The 21622-nt window shown below is 44.0% G+C and overlaps 1 protein-coding gene across 1 annotated transcript in view; it reads right to left on the minus strand.

The window, feature by feature from the left end:
- Positions 1–21622, minus strand: part of PITPNC1 (phosphatidylinositol transfer protein cytoplasmic 1) — a 250262-nt gene that overhangs the window by 110224 nt on the left and 118416 nt on the right. Inside the window, exons 3-4 of the mRNA XM_075014752.1 lie at positions 2637–2725; positions 2109–2116 (exon numbers count right to left, since the gene is read on the minus strand). Coding sequence (XP_074870853.1) covers positions 2109–2116; positions 2637–2725 — 97 coding nt within the window. The remainder of the gene's footprint in view (positions 1–2108; positions 2117–2636; positions 2726–21622) is intronic.

Raw genomic sequence — 21622 nt, forward strand, 5'->3', positions numbered from 1 at the left:
TATCAACTCTAATCTCTTTCAGCGTATAAAGTCAACAGACTGAGGTGGCTGGTGGGAGGGAATAAACCTGCAACCTTGAGGGCTAATGCCATGTGCTCTATCACATGAGCTTAAAACCAGATGACGTTCAGCCAAAGCTGTAGAACAGAGACTGTGCTCTCCCTTGTCAGTGGTCGCAGTGCCTCTGGGGTTACAAACATTCCTAACTGTCTCTCTCCGACTATTGTCTTTCTCCAGATGTAGTCACTTGTGTGTAAATGGGTCTTGGTGATTTATTGCAGATTTTTTTCTTTTAGGTGGCTCCCTATTTTCTTCCTTAGTCAATTGCTATTAGCAATACAGTTTAGCTTTCTGTATGGAAAATGAATTCTTTTTCTCTATTACAGAGACTGGTCCAAAAGCTTATATTTAATTTAGCCATTGTCTGCACATCACCATTAGCTCATCTTTTGCTGGTTTGCTCCACTATTAAAATTATCTTTTAAGAGGTGAACAGCTAATGCAAAGTTTTCAGGGTATAAAACATAGCATCAATAATGGATGCAAATGTCAACTTCCTTATACAATTTAGGGAAAAGTTCTGCTCCTGAATCCACACAGCAGGGAGACGTTCCTCAGCTGGCATAAAATGTAATAGACCCGCTGGAGTTAATGGATCGGTGACAATACACAGCAATGAACAATCTGCCCACAGGTCACTATTGTTGACTCTGCCTTCACTCCATGTGTGGATTACCATTTATGGCTGTAGAAATATTGTGCATGATGCAAATGCAGAACATGCATCAAAAAATATGTCGGGCAACTTGGTGAGTAGCTTTGTTCTCCAATTTTAACTAGTGCTTTTCTCTATGTGACCTACCTGCCTCCTGCCGGCTTTCAGCTCTGTACCTTTTCCCAACTATCCCTGGGTTTCTTCTCCTCCACTTTCATCACTTTAATCTCTTGCTCATTTGAAAAACTCTGCCTAAATATTTTAAATGCTGTACTATCTATACAGAAGGGATGGTACCACAGGAGATGCTTGCCTGTCGTGCCACCTGTTGGCTAGTAAGGTTCTGCTGAGGCCTGCCTCAGTTTTCCCTTAATTCAGGTTTCCTTAGATAATCCACACAGGCATGATGTTCTCAAAATGATTCTACCACAGTTCCCAAAGAGTCCAATCTATCTTTTAAAGTTTTTTTTCTGTCACCACAGTCCCAAGCTGGGCACAATCCCTCCTCCCTGAGGGTCTGTCTTCTTCTTAGCCTCCAGTGTCTCTTGCTTGGAGTTTGATCTTCTCCACACAGGCTTCCTTGCTGACTCAGCAAACATCCTCCTCCTCCTCCTTGTACTCTCTGTAGGCATCTCTTTACTGCTTGCAGCTGTTTCCCACTTGATAAGGCCCTGGTGTGCAGCAAGTGCAGGGTATCCCCATTCCCTTTTAAAGGGGCCAGCCATGCTGTGGCAGATGGGTTTTCCCTGATCTTTGCTCTGCGGGTCATTCTAACACAGGAGAGCCCGGATCTTCTCAGTTCTAGGACCCTGTGCCTGCAATTTCCTCCTTGAGGACGTTCACCCATATTTCTCTCTCCAAGACTCAACTAAAGGTTTTCTATGCAGGCTCCTACCTCTGTAACCATTTTGATAACTTATGTTATTCTTTTGCCCAGCTCTGTTTGAGGGAATGACTTTTTTCTGGGCTTTGGACCCAGCTTTTGTTTAAGTCTGTCTACAGATGGTACAGTTTTGGAGATGTTATACCCAGACATGAGCACTTCGTAAGGGTTAAAAAAATAAATACAATAAAATCTGTCTCTTGTCTCCAGGTAAGGACCAGGACTTTAAAAATCTGGCTCTTTTACAGAAACTCTTCTGTAATAGCTACCGACTAGTGAAATATATCCAGGCATTGCCAAGTTACCAAAATAAGTTAAATAATATATGAGTGCCATAAAACACTTCAAGTTAGTGTCAGTGTTCTTGAACAGTTACATAAAGTAAAGTTCCAGTATCAAATCTGCTGAGCATTAGTGTGACAGCAAATGAGCCAACTTTGGATTCTACCCGTGGATTTTACAGTGATCTTATTTTCAGAATTAAAGAAATAAATAGTAAGGAAAACTTACCGTGTATTCTGGTCCCAGTTTGTCCATTGGTAAGAGAAGGCAAGAAAGAAAACAAAAGTAGAATAAAATAATGATGCCAATTATGTTCAATAAATGCAAAGGTGTACTAATACATTTGGATACAGCCCCATAGTCACTCCACCCATCAGCTCTTGCAAATCATTTTTTCCCTCCTATGAATCAGGGAGAAAAAGAGTGTTCTGTGCAATCCCAATGGAGTCTATGGGACAACATGGGTTACCAGTCAGCATATTTAATATACAGTATTTAAAGAGCTAATTCAGAAATGTAATGGGGGAGACAGTACCATAAAATAACATTTCCCATCTTTTCCCATCTATAGTTTCTGCATATTACTCAGATTGCTTGGCAACAGCAATTGAAGGGAAATAAAAATAGGCAGTGGTTACATAGGTATTGCTCAAATATTTTAAAGTCTGCCTGTAGGTATGTGACATACAGCTTTCAAGATAGACAAAACTATCCACAAAAAGCTTCTAATGTTTTCGGTTTGCTTTGGGTACTCACCTGTAATTGTATAAGGGTAATAATTCCAAGCCTTCTCTGTAATGTAAAATATTTTGGGAACAACTGCTCTGGCCCAGCTAGGTAGTTTGCTGCAAAGAAAGGAAATCACAAATTAGAATATTTGACTTGCAAGAATCTCCCGTTACATTTCTCTAGCTAAGAAGAAGATTCAAAACATGGGTTTGTTGAGTCAATGCATTGGTCATGTGAAGAATCAGCAAAGGTCATAACACGCAGCATGTACTTTATTGTATTCTTAGCACAAGGAGATAGCCTTTATTAAGGGTAGTGGGCTGGCCAAGCCATTCTGATTCTATTCTGCCTAGGGCATTTCTTGCTTCATATTCTCTACTGATGCATAAACTCTTGCACTCCATTAACCCCAATCCTGATTCTGAGACATGATTTTTTTGTGTTCTAATAATATTCTGTAGCAATTCTAAAGAGTTTCATATTCAAATTAACTATCCCTTGTGAAGTTGGATTACAATGGTCATTCTGCAATGGGGAGATTGATCCAGAATGATAAAGAGACAGATTTAGAATGAAGGCCCTTTGACTTCTAGCGGATGATTCAGTCTGCCAGGCAGTTTTCTAAAATGTTGGTCACTACCCTAGTAGACTCAGAAAACTTGTAGATAATGAGCAGTGGGGCCAACAGCCACTGCAGGTTCGGGGATAAGACGTGTGTGTGTGGGGTGGGCGGGTGGAATCTGAATATCCTGGAAGGGACAGGGCTGAGGACAGAAGGGGAAGGACTGACAGCAGTGAGAACTTAGTGCCACCTCAACTGTGTTGCTGGGCCCCACCCACCCCCAGCCCTCAGAGGTATGCAGTGTGGTGCTCCAGCAGCAATTCAAAGGGGCCTGGGCACTAGCTGCTGCTGCTGCTGCTGCTTCAGCAGCAGCAGCAGCCAAGAGCTCCACGCCCCTTTGAATTGTGGGGCCTTGGAGCAGTTCCTCCCTGACCCTTCCATCAGTGTGCCTGAAAATGAGAGAGGAAGAGGACATGATTATTCATTTTCAAGGAACCTGCCCCCTCCACTCCCATGCAGAGATGGAGATCAACTATGCAAAAATACCACTGACACAGTGACAACCCAGATGGAGTGAGGACTGCTATGGGGTTGTAACAGGCAAAAGCCAATGCAGCATTCAGTTATTACCTGCGTTATTGTAATACTGAAGAGCTCACTATGTGCTGTACAAACACAGAACAAAAAGACAGTCCCTGCCCCAAAAAGCTTACAGTTCACTAATTGCTTTGGAATACTCATATGGAAAGATAAACCATCCCTACCAATTCACAGAGCTCAGAGAACCTCAAGTTATTGTGGAGGTGACAAAGCTTGGGGTTTAAAAAGAAAGAGAGCTTAGATACGTTTGCTGCTCAAATTTTCTCTTGTAACATCAGCATCAGCCACCAGAAGTGGTGGTGATAATAATGGGGCCCTGGTCAGTAGGAGAGAGGCAGAAGTTAGGAGGTGATAAATAGAAAGTCTCAAGTCTTCATTTAAAGTACTCTTGATCAGACCAGGGGATGTTAAGATTACGTGGCTACTTAGATGGAGTCTGAACTGAACCACACCAGGTAGTTTCAGAACTCAACTCTCCACATACAAGGGAAAATCAATTACCAGTAAGCTGAACAGTTCATGAGTTAGAAAACTGAGGGAATTTTCAATACCACTTACAGGTCAGGGATAAAAGAGGGTTTTGGATAATTAAAGAATGTTTGATCAAGATTTTACTCAATATAAGTCTTTGCATTTGTGCAAAAGCCAAAATGCTAAAGTTGCCACATCTAAACCCACAAGTTTTCAGGTAAATCAGAAGTTAAACGCATAGATTTTTTCACTTTCACAATGCAACTGCCTAAAGGTTTGTTTGTTTGTTTTGTTGCTTACCCCAACCTTTCTTGTGAGCAAAACCCTACGCAGCATTGGTGGGAGAACCTGCACAGCACTTTTTTCCTACCTATGTCTTTTGCTAGACTCTTGCTGCTCCTTCCCCCACCTTTGTTGATTTACACATCTGTTGTTTTACATGTCAAACCCATGGGATAATACAGCTTGCAGCTTGTGAAGCCAGCATGCTGGGAACAGACAATAATTTTGATTGATCAGCTAAATGTAATCATTGAAGGGTAACAAACACCTTTCCAAAATCATGGGAGTGTAATGGGATTGGAAGGCTGAGGAATATCTAGTAAGCTGTGCCCTGGCTTCTGCACTTCCTCAGGCTGAATCTGTAGCTCCACAGCCACCCTGTGTATAAAGTTGTCTGGTGGAGATGGAGAAGATAGAGTAATTGCCTCATTCAGTGACGGTGACAAGATTGCTCCTGGAACATTCAGAACAAGTAGATGTGGCTCACCTTCCCCCTCCAAATATTCTGATGGGACCAGTTGTGGATATCCGGGTGAAGGCAAATAGGATTTCTCTTAGAATCATAGGGCTGGAAGGGATCTCAGGAGGTCATCTAGTCCAGCCCCCTGCTTCAAGCAGAATCAACCCCCACTAAGTCATCACAGCCAGGACCTTGTCAAGACGGGACTTAAAAACCTCGAAGGATGGAGAATCTACCACCTCTCTAGGCAACGCATTCCAATGCTTCACCACCCTCCTGGTGAGGTAGTTTTTCCTAATACCTAACCTACACCTCTCCCTCTTCAGCCTCAGACCATTACTCCTTATTCTGCCATCTGACAACACTGAGAACAGTTTCTCACCCTCCTCTTTAGAGCTCCCCTTCAGGAAGTTGAAGGCTGCTATTAAATTGCCCTGAAGTCTTTTCTTCTGTAAACTAAACAAGCCCAAATCCCTCAGCCTATCCTCATAGGTCTTGTGCTCCAGCCCCTTAATCATTTTTACTGCCCTCCGCTGAAACTGCTCCAGCACATCCACATCCTTTTTGTACCGGGGGGCCCCAAAACTGGACACAATATTACAGAAAGGCGTGCTCGCTCTGGCTGTGTCTACACTTGCATTCCTCTTTCGAAAGAGGCATGCAAATAAGGGAAATTGAAAATGCAAATAAGGTGCCGATTTACATATCTGATACCTCATTTGTATTTTTTTTCAAAAGAGCTTCTTTTGAAAGAAGAAAAGCATGTAGACATGCCTCTTTCGAAAGTAATCCCCATCTTCCAAAGAACGCTTCTTCCTTTTTTTTTAAACAAAAAAGGGTTCTTTGGAAGATGGAGATTACTTTAGAAAGAGCCATGTACATCTACACTGCTTTTCTTCTTTCAAAAGAACCTCTTTTCCTGGTCTAAACAGCCCCTATTTCAAAATAGCTCTATTCCTCATGCAATGATGTTTAACAATTTTGACATAAGCCAACCGTTGTGTAGATGCTAGGATAGTTATTTTGAAATAACAGCTGTTATTTTGAAATAACTTTGCTGTATACACCTAAGTTTAAAAGTTTCCATAGAATTTAATGGAGCAAAACAAAAAAAGCAGTCCAGTAGCACTTTAAAGACTAACAAAATAATGTATTAGATGGTGAGCTTTTGCGGGATAGACCAACATGAAAGCTCACCACCTCATAAATTATTTTGTTAGTCTTTGAAGTGCTACTGGACTGCTTTTTTGTTTTGATAGTATATAGATTAACACGACTATCTATGTGTTACTATTTAACGGAGCAAGGCAGCATGATCTGAAGTTTCAAATGAGAAAGAAGCTTGGTTGGGTAACAGGTTTTTCTGTGCTTCAAGGCAGCTGTGTTTGTTTTTCACAGGAACAATAAAATTTCACATGGCTGGAAAGAGCCTTCCTTTAAAAAAAATAATTATTTGATTAAAGACTGTTGCCAGTAGTGACATTCACCTCTGTAGACTTCTGACTGGCTGCACTTTTGCTCCAGGAGCATTTATTTTTCTATCAAACATTTTGTAAAGAAAGATGAGTTTAGCTGAACTCGGTGGATTCATTTCATTTGACCCTGCTCTAATTAGTCCAGGACTGAAGTTCTTAACATGAAAGCCAGATTCAGAAGCACCCGATTAACATTTTCAGTGATAAACAATTTAAGGATTTTCTTTCCAGCATCCCCAGTGGGACTGTTCCTTTGACCCTAATCCCATTTGGTATGTAATTATCTCAGTCCTTCTTAACAGAATAAATATTTTTTTTGAGGCATAAAATATTTATTGCTGTTCAGCAAAGGAGAAGAAACTATATTAGTCCCTGTCATGGTAGGGAACTCTCTGTCAAAGGCCCTGAAATAGTAAGGGCTACATTTTTCCACTTTCCGCACCCTGCTGAACCCACCAAACTCAGTGTGAGGGATGATGCCAGAAGTAGAGGAGGAATTCCACACATAAGGCACCAAGTACTGAGGAAGCCACTCCGCTGTTTCTACTCCAGCTATAACAATGCCCTGTCTCTCTCTGCCAGTGAAGAAAGTAACTTAAATTTCTTACAAGTACTTTCACATTGCACCACCCTGCGGGGGCAGGGCTTGGAGCAGAGGGTTGCGGGGTGATGGGGTTGGGTTATGATAACACTTGTAAGAAGGATGGTGGGGGGTTCTGGGCTAGGCTTGGGAAGTGGGAGTGGCTCATGGCAGGGGGTGTGGGAATGCAGTAGCCTAGGCAGGGGTGGGGGTTCATGGCAGGAAGTGGGAGATTCAAGAGTCAAGGTGGGGAACACAGGGCTGGGAGTGGGGGGTGTAAAGCAGGGGTTGGAGGGGGATGGGTGGGCTCAGGGCAGGGGATTGGGATGTGGAGGGGACTCAGGAAAGGGGAATGGGTGTTTGTAGGGGGAGCCTAGGGCCAGCCAGGACCATGCTGCCTGAGCACCAGGGCTGGAGCCTGGTTATGCTGTGGCTTCATTGCCCAGGGTGCCAGCAGCATCCAGAGCCCCACCTCCAGCCAGCCAGTCTCTTACTGGTGCACTGGTTTATTTTCACCTTTTGCTCTCAGCTCTGATGTTCGTGCTCTTGCAGGACTGGGGAAGAGCTGTTGGACTTGTGATGGAGGCAGACCAACTGATCCCACCTGACTGAACCTGGAGATATGGGAAGGAGTCAGCTCCCGAGTACTGAGGATTATGGCTACCTGTGTTACTGTGTAGCATTCCCAAATCACTTCCTCTCCCACAGCCTCCACACACTACAGCCATACTGAGTCCACTGCCTTGAGGTCCTTCAACAACCATGAGAGCTGTTCCTAAGGAAATGTCTCTTTTAATCAAACCCAGTTGTCAGAGAAAGATGTCACTGGGGTCATTCTATCCAGTTCAGTTAGAGGGTTGCAAACACAAACTCAGGGACCCAAGGACACAGCTACATGGAACAAGTATTCCTGGGAGAGATCAGGCTGCCATCTCTATCCAAATCCTGGAACAGAGCTCTGAGGAGCAAGGTGCTTTCTCCACTCTTCTCTCAATCAGAAAAAAGAAATCCTAGGAAGAGTAGTCTCTCGGCTGCTAGCATTTATAAGTGTCTCCAACAGGCCCTGCTAGCCAGCCTCCTAACCCAATGGGGTTGCTGAAAAAGGAAGATAACTGTTTGAACTTCTTTTCCAGATCTCTAGAAAGCATCTGGAATCCATCAGGAATATCAGGAAGACACTCCAGGGAGCAGCCCTTTGGCTGGGTTTTATTACTTGCTTATGTAACCCTCCATACTCTCCAGATCATCATCTTGTCATGCTGAGTGGGCTTGAGTGTCCCAATGAACCCGTGAGCGATGCCACAGAGAGTCCTCAATGGCAGAACAGGTGGAGGATAGCAAAGGTAATGCTACAACGGCTATGAAGACAGATGAAGGGTGCAACAGGCAGGAGACTCCCGGTTGTCGTGGACACCATGTCATTTAACCTGAGTCTTCTATCTGTCAAGAACTGTGTGGCAACTGTAGTGAAACAGTCCCCGATGTTAAAAGAAGTCACACACAGGCATCTTCCTCTGTGTACCACTCTCCTAAACTTAAGCCCTACAGCGACTGGTGAATGGCAGTGGGAGCAGGATTGTGAAATCTGGAAGCTTTTAGCCATGAACCAGCATGTAGGTGGTGGACGTATGTATCAGTTGTTCTGTTCTGAGGACTGAGGTGGTAGAACAGTCCGGCTGCCACATCCATAACTGAGCAGCCCTATTAAGGATACGTTCTGCTCACCCCACATGGGGAGGGGGCTAGAAAAGGTGCCCCAAACATAGTCCACCTCAATCCCCCTGACTGGATAACTGCATCCAGTGGGTTCACCTCCATGCAGTTGAAATTGAACAATAAATTTTGGAACATGGAATATTCGGACTCTAATGGACAACCCAAAGAGTTAGTGACCCGAAAGATGCATGGTAATTATCACCTGCGAGCTGAGATGATTCAATATCAATATTGCTGTCCTGGAAGAAATGCATAGACCAGAAGAAGAATAGCTAAGAGAAAAAGGCAGAGGGTACGCATTTTTCTGGAAAGGATCCCCAAAAGGAAGAAAAATGAATTAATGGAGTAGGATTTGCCATGAAAACACTGAGAGATCTTATCTGAAGTCCCTATCAGCATCAACAAGTGACTCATGACTCTCCACTTAAAGCTTGCCAAAAACAACAGGCAACTGTCATCAGTGCTTATGCACCAACTCTAGACACTACAGATGATGTGAAGGAGATGTTCTACACTCAGCTGGACACAGTCCTGAAAGACATCCCCAAAGAAGACAAGATTATATTCTTGGGGGATTTCAATGCCAGAGTCGGAAGAGATGTGGATCTCTAGCAGACTACCACTGGGAAAGGGGGAGTCAGCAACAGAACTCCAGTGGAGTGCTCCTCCTTACAAAACGTGTGGAACGCAAGCTCATAATGAACACCCTGTTCCACCAGAAAAACAAATTTAAGACCTCATGGCAACATCCTTCATTGAAGCACTGGCACCTCATAGACTGTCATCGTCTCTGCTCGGGATCAGCGCAATGTCCTTCTCACATGTGAAATGACTAGTGTTGATGATTGCTGGACTGATCACCACCTTATTTGATCCACAAAAGTGATTAGGATTGTCACCAAATGGAGAAGTCAGTGGAAACAGATCCAATGAAAGATCAATGTACAAGGCTTGAAGGACCCCATCAGATGAAATGACTTCCAGATACAGCTTGAAAGGAAGCTGCCAACAGTACACCCTGAAGACATGGAAGAACACTGGTGTCAACTGAAAAATGCCATCACGGGAGCTTGTGGGGAAACCACTGACTACCAGATCAGGAAGCATCAAGACTTGTTTGATGAGAATGATGTGGAAATTGAACGCTTGAATGAGGCAAAAAGGAAAGCCTTTATGACCTGGCAAAGTGAGATCAACTGCAAGATGAAGAGAGAAGCACTCGCCAAGACCAAGGCAGAAGTCCAGCGTAAAACAAGGACTTATAAAAACCAGTGGTGGACTAAGAAGGTGTGAAAAATCCAGCATCTCATAGACATCAAAGATACAAGAGGTTTCTTCAATGCTACCAAAGCTGTTCATGGACCAAGAAACCATGGAATCAATCCCCTGAGATCAAAGGATGGTACCCAACTCTTGAAAGACAATGAAGCCATTGCTTCTTGCTTGAGGGAGCACTATAATGAGTTCTTGAACCGCCCCTCCACCATGCTCCTAGAATCTCTTGACCAAATCCCTCTGCAACCACCTAGAAATGATCTTGCAACATTTCCTTCCCTGAGTGAGATCCAGGCTGCCATCAAAGCAAGGAAGTGCAACAAGGCAACTGGACTAGACATAATCCCCATCAAAGTCTTCAAAGAAAGTGGGCCAGAGCCCCACAAACAGCTCCATCTCCTGATTCTCAAGATCTGGGATAGAAAGCAGATGCCACAAGATTTCAGAGACACGCTGATTGTCAGCCTTCTCAGAAAGGGTGACAAGTTGGACTGTGAAAACTATTGTGGCATCTTCCCTCGTGGCAACGGCAAGGAAAATCTTAACTCGAATCCTCGTGAACTGACTCCTGCCAATCCCAGAAGAAATTGTTCCAGAATCTTGGTATGGCTTCTGACCATTCTGAGGAACACCAGACATGATCCCCCTGGCAACTGCAAGAAAAATGTTGTGAACACAAGGAACAGTATGTATGAGTTTCATTAACCTGACCAAAGCATTTGACTAAGTCAATCATAACACCCTGTGGACCATCCTCTCAAAAAATTAATTAGCATTTTAAGGCTGCTTCACGAAAACATAACTGCCATGGTATTGAGCAACAACAGATCCCAAAGCAACCTGTTTGAGGTCAAAATGGGAGTTGAGCAAGGCTGCATCATTTCCCCATCACTGTTTTGCATCTTCATTACAACGATCCTTCACCTCATTGATGGCAAGCTTCCAGATGGTGTGAAGATTGTTTATAGACTCAATGGGAAGCTTTTCAATCTCAGGAGATGGAAGGCTAAAAGCAAAACCTCCACCATCTCCATCATGGAGCTCCAGTATGTGGATGGTAATACAGTTGTTGCTATTTCTCCCACAGCCCTTCAGACCATCATAAGTGCCCTCACTGAAGCACAGGAGAATCTTGGCCCCACACTGAACATCAAAAAGACCGAGGTGCTCTACCAAACTTCACTGACAGGACAATTTTACTTACCTTCTATTGAAGTCCATGGAGAACTGCTGGAAAATGTGGATCACTTCCCATACTTTGGAAGTCATCTTTCTGCTAAAGTCAAGATTGATGCAGAAATCCAGCATCATCTGAGCTGTGCAAGCTCTGCTTTCACCCACCAGCAACAAAGGGTCTTCACGAACGAGGACATCTATCACAAGACAAAGCTCCTTTTACACCACGCAGTGGTTGTTCCAATGCTACTGTATGTGTGTGAAATCTGGACAACGTACAAGTGTCATCTGAAGACACTTGAACAATATCATCAACACTGCCTCAGAAGAATCCTAAATATCTCTTGGGAGGATAGGTGCATGAACACTAGTGTCCTGGAAGAGTCAAACATGACGAGCATTGAAGCCATTATCATTCATCAACAACTTTGTTGGACTGGTCACATGGTTCAGATATCTGACTGGTGCCTCCCAAAACAGGTTGTTTTCCCAATTGGAGGATGGACAGAGGAGTGTTGGGGACCAGCAGAAGAGATATAAGGACATGAAGAAGACACACATGAAAGTGCAGCATCGTTGTTGAAACTTGGGAGAAACTTGTCCAAGACTATCCCCAATGGAGAACAGAAATCTGTGAGAGTGTTTTTTGCAGTTAGAGAGGTCTCACCACAGTGCAGACAAGGAGATGGGGAGGAGAAGAAAAGAACATCAAAAACTGTCCTACGCCACTCCAACAACTACCAATCACCAGCCTCTTCTGTGATAAGATCTGTGGCTCCAACATTGGATTGATCAGCCATCAACAGACTCACAAATAGGAGGGTGACATGAAGTGCAGCTATAAATTATTCTGCTTATATTTTAATTTTCATTATTTAGCAGAAAAATGAGGATACACACATCTCATAGAACTGGAAGTGACCTAGGGAGGTCAGCGAGTCCAGTCCCCTGTCCTCTTGGCAGGACCAAACTCCATCCTTGACAGATTTAAAAAAAAATCTATTTGCCCCAGACCCCTAAATGGCCTCCTCAAGAATTAAGCTCACAACCCTGGGTTTAGCAGGCCAATGTCAAACCACTGAACTAGGATCTGTTTTCTCTTTTTTGTTCTTTGTAAGATTAGCTGCTACATCAAATGCTAAATTTGACTCTTGACAGTTATTAGGGAACTAATTTAGCAGAAGGTCTCCCTTTACTTTCCATAAAAATTCTGCTCACATAAGATGGATTCGTTTAAGTAATGGAGACAAAGTAATACCATATACTTCTATTATATTCTTTTGCATTTTTAATTTGATTAGCTAAAGCACTATATTTTTCACTTCTATTTCTTGTATTTCTTAAAAATCTGGCATTTTGCAATTAATTATGATCACTTGTACCTTTACAATTCTGTTTAGTCAGATTGTTTAATCTTTTGATCTGGAGTTGTGAGATTTTAATACATTGCACTTGTAAGCTAGGGCTACTCTACACTGGTTCTTCAAAATAAGTTCTTTCAGAAGATCTCTTCCAGAAAAAAACTTCTTTTGAAAGATTGCAACAGCACACAAAAAAGTGGATGGAAAAATCCGGTGCCAAGGAGGACTGCTCTTTCAAAAAAAGGGCTCCCCGGGTATCTACACATGTTTTTCCTGAAAGAATCTTTCAAAAAAAAAGACACTCTTCATCATCTGGAAGTGGAAGAGGGCTGCCAGAAAAAGTGCCATGTTCTTCTGATTTAATATCGACAGAAAGCATTTTGTGTGTAGACACTCCGTGAGATTTCTCGAAAGAGGCCTAGATTTTTCAAAAAAAAAACAAAAACAAAAACTCGCTAGTGTAGCCATGGTGGGGTCAGCATCCCCTGAACCTGCCCCCACAGCCACATACAGACAGGCTTCTGTAGTGCCCTGCCAACAGTTTCTGCCTCACATGGCTTCTTAAACAAACCCCAGACTCACTTTTCTTGTCCGTTCACCATCCTTTCCCTTAAATAAAACTCATGATCCTAAAACACAGCCCACTGTGTAACCTCTTGTCAGGTCTCTCCCAGGTCTTTCCTGCCTCTTGTCTCAGTGGGGAAATCGTACCCCAGGTCTTTCTGCTGGACCTGCTCACTCTCAGCAGTTTCCAACTCACATAACTTGCAGGCCTTCCTGGCTGGGGACCTTCCTAGTTTGCCAGCCCATTCCCAGGCCCTACCTAGCTAGTGCCTCAGGCTTCCAGCTCTGGCTTCCAACCTGTTTGGTAAGAGAGTTGGAATGGAAGGACCCTGCACTGAAAAAGATCCATCCCCACTGTAAATCATGGGAATTGTCTGTGAGCAGGATGATTAGTGATATGGAAGTAGGAGTCCTGGAGGTCTAGAGCAGCAAGCCAATTTGCTGAGGTCTAGGAATAGGATTATTGAGGCTCATGTCACCATCTTGAAGCATTTCTTGCACACATGCTGGTTCAGTAGACATAAGTCCAGTATTGGCCTCCAGCCACTGCTTTTCTTCTGCATGAGAAAGTAGTGGGAGTAAACCCTGAAGTGGTGGGGAAATCCTTCCACTGCTCCTATAGAAAGGAGATGGTCCACCTCCTCACACAGCAAACTCTTGTGAGAAGGGTCCCTGAAAAGGGACAGGGTGGGAGGTGGGATGGAGATGGATGGAATGACGTAGCCTGATCCTACGATCTCCATTACCCACCCGTCAGTGGTGATGGAGACTCACTGATGTAAAAAGGGCCTCAACCAGTGATGGAACACACTGGGAGTCTGTGAGGTGACAATGGAGACTTTGCTGCTCTTGATCCATGAGTCAAACTTGCTGTCTGGCAGACTGGGAAAATCGATTACGTCCACCTTGCTTTCTGCTCCTTTGCAGTCTCTGCAGAGAACAAGGTTGATTGTAAGGCCTGGTCAGTTGACACGATTGGGATTTATAGAAGCTGGTTTCGTAGAGCCTCTGGTAGGGGTGACAGTGTCGTCTCTTGTAAGGAGGGGTACACATCCCCAGAGTGTGCAGTGTCGTATGAGAGTCCTTACTAGAACGGAAGACGGCATCCGTGTTTTCAACAAACAGTTTCTTTTCGTCAAAAGGCAGGTCTTCAATTTTTGCCTGCAGCTCTTCAGGTATGGCAGCTGCTTGTAGATATGAAGCACGCCACGTGACAACTGCCATGGCTGTGGCTCTCGCCACAGTGTCAGCTACATCTAGGGCAAGATGAACAGCTGTCCTGGGGGTGGTATAACCCTCCATAACCACCGACTTAAGGATAGGTCTTTTCGATTCCAGCAGGTGCTCTAATACAGGCATTAATTTGGAATAGTTATCAAATCATAGTGTGAAAGAAGAGCTGCATAGTTCACTATGCAAAGCAGTAAAGTGGCTAAAGAATATTTTTCTGCCAAGGATATCAAGCCATTTGGCTTCCTTGTCCATTGCCGCTCCCCTAAACTGTGGCGTGTGCGATCTATGTAGCGCAGTGTCAACTACTAAAGAGCTGAGTTGTAGGTGAGTGAATAAGAACTCCATCCCCTTGGGGGGAAGAAAGTATTTCTTCTCTAATGTTTTATTGGTAGGAGGTACAGAAGCAGGGGTTTGCCATATTTCATCAGCTACCTCTAGGATGTCCTCTTCCATAGGTATGGCTACCCTGGAAGACTGTGCTAGCTGTAAGTTCCTAAGGAATCAGCGTCATTTTTCCTAAACCTTGGTGAGGAGGACATCCTGGCTAACAGCCACCCTTTAAAATAAGTCACTAAATCGTTTTATATCATCTAGGGGCATAATGTCCCCTGCAATGACAGCTTCATCCGGAGATGATGCTAACTGGCCAAGAGGGGACGTGGCAGGTTCCTTTTCCTCCACGTCTGATGCTAGTGTCATCTCTGCTTGCAACCACTGGGGTAATGGAGCCTGCATTGGCAGAGATGGGGCCAAAACATGTGATAGTCGAGGAGAGGCATGGCCCGACATAGAGCAACCTCGTGATCGAGACCTATCAAGTGATTCCTGGCTGGGGGAATATCGACTAGGAGAGCAGTGATGGTGGTGGCAGCTGCTGAAGTGGCAGGAAAATAGTGATTTGTATGAGTATTTGCACCAGTCCCAAGAAGAATCTCTGTGATAGGAGTAAAATGATTTGCAGGACATGGTAGAAGATGGAGATGGCAAAGGGGATAGATGGTGGTATACTCTGTCATCATATGCAGCAGATACAAAGGGGGAGGGCAGTCTGCATAGCTCGTAATAGCGTGGACTACGCCTTTCCCACCATCCCAATAGTGAAAGGGGCAATCTCAGGGCTGGGCACCTTGGAGGTAGAGAGAAGGCAAGTAAAAAGGTTAGTGACGGTGAGTGTGCAGAAGGACTTTGGTGCAACGCCTTTGTCGGTGCCTTTCTCTGTGCAGAATTGCGAGGGACCTCCAGTGCTGGTGGTGGCGTTGCCGAGGACTGGCATGGTGAAAGCTGTGCTGGTGGTGCCAGAGTCAGTGCTGTTGGTGCTGTTATTGGTACAGTAGCAGTAGTCGGTGCCAAGGAAGATATCAGAGCTGGCAGGCTAGGAACGGGAGTGCTTTGAAGAAGGAGTGTGCACCCTCGGTTCCGAAGGCTTCACGGGCTTAGACAGTGGTGCCGTGGACTTCAACACCTTGCTGCGTGTAGCCAGCTTAGGCTTTATAGAAGCAGTGCCGGAAGTGCCAGGCTTCATTATGGCCACAGGAGTTCTCTGCAATATGGCAAGCAATGACCTGGTCGGCGAGGTCTTAGATTTCTTGGAGGGCAAAGTAGTTGAGGAGGAGGCCCTGTGTTTCAGTATAGGTTGGCCTAGGCACCGCTGGGCTCTTCAGTAGAAGGCTGAAGAAGAGCCTTGTCAAAGAATATAATTTTCAGGTGCATTTCTCGATTGTGCTGAGCCCTGGCAGTTAATTTCATGCAATGTGGGCATTTTTGAGGATATTACTCTCTCCCAGGCACCTTATGCACTTGGAGTGACCGTCCGAGGCAGGCAATGCTTTAAAGCATTGTTTGCATTTCTTAAATCCTTGTAAGCCTGACATGGTGCGGGGGTTCCATGTAATCAGTATGTTAGTCGAAGTTATGCAACCGTTAACAGTAAACTAGTATAGATAAGGTTCAATGAAACTTAACTCTAAAGCTTTAAGTCCCACAACAATAACTTTAAATTTTTTTAAGAGAATGACAAACAGACAAGGTAAAATACAACTAGAACTATATAAAGAATTTGGAAAGAATATTCCATCTCATGACATCAAGTTGAAGAGAGGCAGTTAGCTCCGCCTGCAGCCTGGGGCAGGTGAAAGGAACTGGCTCAAGGCGGTCTGCACATGTGATCAAAAGAGCACAAACGGAGAGATGCAGCAGCAGTGCATGCACAGACCCACCAGATACAGCTATGAAGGGTCTCCGGTCTCCAGCACCAGGATGAGCCCAGCATCAACACTGAAGCATCCATGGGGACATCACTCAAAGAAGAGTGCAATATTAGTAGAACTTACTGATAGGCCAGGTTTGCCCTAAAATATATCATTGCCTCTCCTTTTGCTGATAACTTACAACAAAATTATCAAATGAGCTGTCCAGGAATGACAGATGGGTGAAATATTCTCAGAGAAACCAGGTGAAACTGGTTTCTAGCTTTGCAACAAATTTGGGTCTTAGACAGTTCCACTGCAAAATTCATTATAGTTCTGGAATATTTAGAGCCAAGCTGCATCTAATTTAGACCACACACAGATCTATTTCCAGCTGAAACCTCCCAAAATATCACAGTTGTGCTTGGCAACTTGTGCTCAGGAGCACTGTGAAAACAAGTGAAAGCCATCAGTTTCTACTGAGTTCAGAACCCAAAAACTTACAGCAAAACTTGCAAGGTACATTGACACCCCAGACATGTAGCAACCTGCTGAATCTGCATTGATCTAGTTGTCAAAGAATACAGGAATGCTCCAGCTGCAGAACAATAGGTCATATTGAGCCAATTTACACTTTTTGCAAACCCTTTGATTTGATGACAACACTGCATCTAGAATGGTAAACTAAACAAGACATGCTGAGCAGTTAGGTACAGTCAAACATTTAGAATACCAGAGGATGAAATCCACCCACTTCCCCGCTTAAATTCAATAGCCATTTTTCCATTGCCTTCAATGGGACTGTGATTTCACCCTAAAAGTGAAGTCCAGGAAATATATTGAGGGATGGACTTGGCTTGTCAGCAGGAGAGGGAGCAGTGAGGAGGGGCTTTAAGACTGGTTGAATCAGGTTACATTTTCCTATATGGCAGCCATCTTGGACATTTATCCATATATTTTAGAAGTGTTTTCGGCCTGCATCAATTTTATATTCCGTCTTCTGACAATGTCACAAATTACTGAATTCTGAACTACTGAGCAGCCGAGTACTGGGCAAAGAAAAAAGATCCTTTTAGTGCTAATGTACATAAATCATTTTTCATCCAAAGCGTCTAAACCTAGATTAATATCAGATACTTGATAAAAAGCCAGTCAAATCAATGTGGTTTTGCAATTGTTCACCCTTGAAGACACAGGGTAAAGTCCTGACCTGCATTAAAGTCAAAGGGCCAGTGTTCCAACCCAGGGAGCAAGGATTTTAACCATAAAACCTAACACATGATGTCAGAAGGGCTGACAGACTTACCAGGCCTCTGGGCAAGTGTGGCAGCTCTGCATTCCTGGAAGGGATGGGGCCCTGGGTGGAAGTGGGGAGCTGGGGTCTAGTCTCCTTCCACCCTGGCAAGCCCTTCAGCAGCACATGGAGCAAACCCCTCAGGGCTCTTGTGGTGATTTAAAGGGCCCAGGGCTCTCGCTCCTGCTGTTGTAGCAGCAGAGGCAATCAGCAGAATCACCAGGCCCTGGGCCAGCTGTCCCTTTTGTCCCACTTTGTTGGTGGGCCTCAGTGATATTTTTGAGCAGTGTATGAATTTATTCCAGCCCTATATTTATGACTCACAATATTGATGGCTTGTCCACAGAGTACCATCTTTTATGAATGTAACTCATAAAATGGTATTTATGGCAAGCTTTTTTTTCCCCATTATAATGGAAATTGCAATTTAAAGTATTTATGGACTGCAGAAGTGGAGCTGTCAAACCAACAGATCTGGCCATCAGGCAGCACTCTAAGTAAGAAACAAACACTTTTTTCAAAGGCACTTTCCTTTCTCAGTTAAAGAAGACATTGAAATCATTTTGTGACAATGGATCAGGTACAGTACTTTTTGGACAGAAAAAGACTTATCAGAGGAATTGATCTTTCCCCTCCTCACAAAAATGTGGCTCTCATGGGGGCAAAGGGAAGGAGAGTGAATGGAAAATTGCCCTGATATTGACAGAGTCTGCATGAAGGTGCCGAGATCTGTCCTCGCCATTTCTCCTTCCAAGATGGAAGTAAACATTTCAGATGCTTTCTCTGCATGGGACTGAGATAAAACTAGCCATGAAAACACTGGAATTTATTTGATATGAATCTTTAGGACAGTTTTCAAAGTCATGTATCGGAGGAGTAGCCGTGTTAGTCTGGATCTGTAACAGCAACGAAGGGCCCTGTGGCACCTTATAGACTAACAGAAAAGTTTTGAGCATGAGCTTTCGTGAGCACATCTGAAGAAGTGAGTCTGTGCTCACGAAAGCTCATGCTCAAAACTTTTCTGTTAGTCTATAAGGTGCCACAGGACCCTTCAAAGTCATGTAATTTTCCGGGGAGGAGTGTGTGGGTGGGAGGGGGGCCTTCAGCATTGCCAGGCCCTTTGGCAAGATGTGGGAGGCCTGACTGCATACTCCCAAAAAGCACAGGCCCTTGGGTGGAATGGGTAGGGTTGGGACAGAAAGCTTCGGCGCCACCCAGAGTGCACCATGCAACCCCTTCCCACCAGGCTTTAGTACTGCCTGGAGCATATTGCACAGCAATGTAAGCGGCTCTGGCCACTGCCGTGGTGGTGGCATCCCAGAGCCAGAAGCGTTTTTGAATAATTGCTTCCCAAGGGCAATTGCCTCTTCTACCCTGCTGTCAACAAGCCTGATTCCATTTGCACACTACATTTTGCACATTTATGCATGCCAAGCACATTTGTGTCAACACTGATCTCCTATTGAGTGACAGATAGTAAGCTTCTAAACAGTGAACAAGGCCATCAACAGAATCACAGAACACTAGAACTGAAAGGGACCTCGAGAGGTCATCAAGTCCAGTCCCCTGCACTTACAGCAGGACCAAGCACCATCTAGACCAGTGTTTCTTAAACTATGTTCTGCGGAACAAATGTTCTGTGAACAACTCACATGTATGGTGTGGCGGCGTAACAACTAGCATGTATAAATCTAGAGATGTGTGGCGCATGTATAAATCTTCTGTTATTAAAATCAGATACATGTTACTTCTTCCGTGCTATGACACCCGATTAAACTACTTCATTTTGTTTCTGCTGTATAGGTTGCTGTTAGTTTTCTTGTTTTATGGTCTGACAATTTTTTAAAGAACATTTTCATAGGTTGTTTCACATTAAAAATATTATTGTTTGGTGTTTCTGGGTCTCAGAAAGTTTAAGAAACACTGATCTAGACAATCCCTGACAGATATTTGTCTAACCTGCTCTTAAATGTCTCCAGTGATGGAGATTCTACAACCTCCGTAGGCAATTTATTCCAGTGTTTAATCACCCTAACAGGAAGTTTTTCCTAACGTCCAACTTAAACTTCCCTTGTTACAATTTCAGCCCATTGCTTCTTGTCCTATCATCAGATGTCAAAGAGAATAATTTTCCTCTCTTCTCCTTGTAATATCCTCTGTCTTCTCTCTTCCAAACTAAACAAACCCAGTTCTTTCAGTCTTCCCTTATAGGTCATGTTTTCTAGACCATTAATCATTTTTTCTGCTCTTCTCTGGACCCTCTCCAATTTCTCCACATCTTTCTTGAAATGGGGTGTCCAGAACTGGACACAATACTCCATTTGACAGACTTTTTTCATAAGTACTATTACGTGTGGGTATGGAATATTGCTGGTAATTCTGTTGTTAGGCTGGGAAAAGGTCAGATCTGTCAGGATTCCAGAGGAACATGCAGTGGCGTAATTGCCACAATATTGCTATATCTGCTTCTACGGATCAGAGTGCAGAAAACCTTAATAAAGGAAATAGGCCTAAGGGAACAGAGAAGAATTAGAAAAGCAGCAACATTCAATTAGATCAGTAGAAATAAAAAACTTCAGCTGATTAAGGAATATATTTCATACCACAGAAATATATAGGTTTCAAAATGAATACTGGCCTTTAAGTCAGTGTGGAAGCACTGACCTCTAACTCTTTAATTTCAGCTGCGGAAAAGACTCATATTCTGTTTTAGAAAATGATGGGGCTGTCCGGAAACAAAAGCAATTTTTCTCATTGTGTCTTTAAGCCTGCCGCTTTGCTGCAGGAGGTCACTGATATACAATTGTAGTGGTCATTCATAACGTCAGCTCACTTGGCTGAGACAAAGCTTTTGTTACCCAAATGGGTCATTGACTTTGCGCAGTTCTTAGGAAGTAGCTGTAGTCGGGCGTCTCTACCGGAACGGTGCTCGGACATCCAATCTGCTACCTTTGATGTTAATCACTTTGGCTGCGTGCGTGTGCTCTCTTTGGACAACAGTGTAGACCCTGCAGTTAGCTGACACTGCAGACCTCGGAGAGCCCTAAGAACCACAAATCAAGCAAGACACGAAGGCACTGGAGCCAGGTTTACTGTCATTGACTTATGGTCTCCAACACCCTGATGAGTCTCCAATATGACTCAACAGTTTACAGTGGTACATGCATGCGCTGTGACAATGGACACAACTCAGTTGATGGCAAGGGGGCACCATCATCCCCTTGGTCACTCGACACAGTCCCTGTTACACACACTTTTATAGAGAGATATAAACAAGTTACATATCCCAGTACAACCCCCTCATTGTAATACATGGACACCCCTTAATGTAACTAGATCTAACCATTAATTTGGGGGAAAATGGTGGTACCATCAAAACAACTCTATCCATCATGCTGTCATTATGACCTGTTCCTGAACTTGGGTCGGAATGTACCTGGTGCTAAGCTGTTATCTATGGGGAGGGTATGGGGAATGCATAGTACTAAGCAGGATGTGGTTATGTGTATCACTAAGTGCCTAGCTCTGGGTGCTTTTAGGTGTTTTTATGTGCTTTTAAGCCCTGTGATTTATCAGCTCTGTCTCTTGCTGCATTCCTGTGGGCAGAATCTACCTAGCACAGTTTTTGTTTTAACCTACTATTGTTCAGGCTTGAGGCCGATAGCTTTGCTGTATATTAACAAAGTGTTCACTGTTCTAGGCCTTTAGCCTTACACCAAGCCTCTCATTACTACAGTAGGACTCCATCTTGCTGCATCAGCACCCCGAAGGCTCACTG

The sequence above is a fragment of the Carettochelys insculpta genome, chromosome 20 (assembly GCF_033958435.1).
Source record: "Carettochelys insculpta isolate YL-2023 chromosome 20, ASM3395843v1, whole genome shotgun sequence".
Lineage (NCBI taxonomy): Eukaryota > Metazoa > Chordata > Testudines > Carettochelyidae > Carettochelys > Carettochelys insculpta.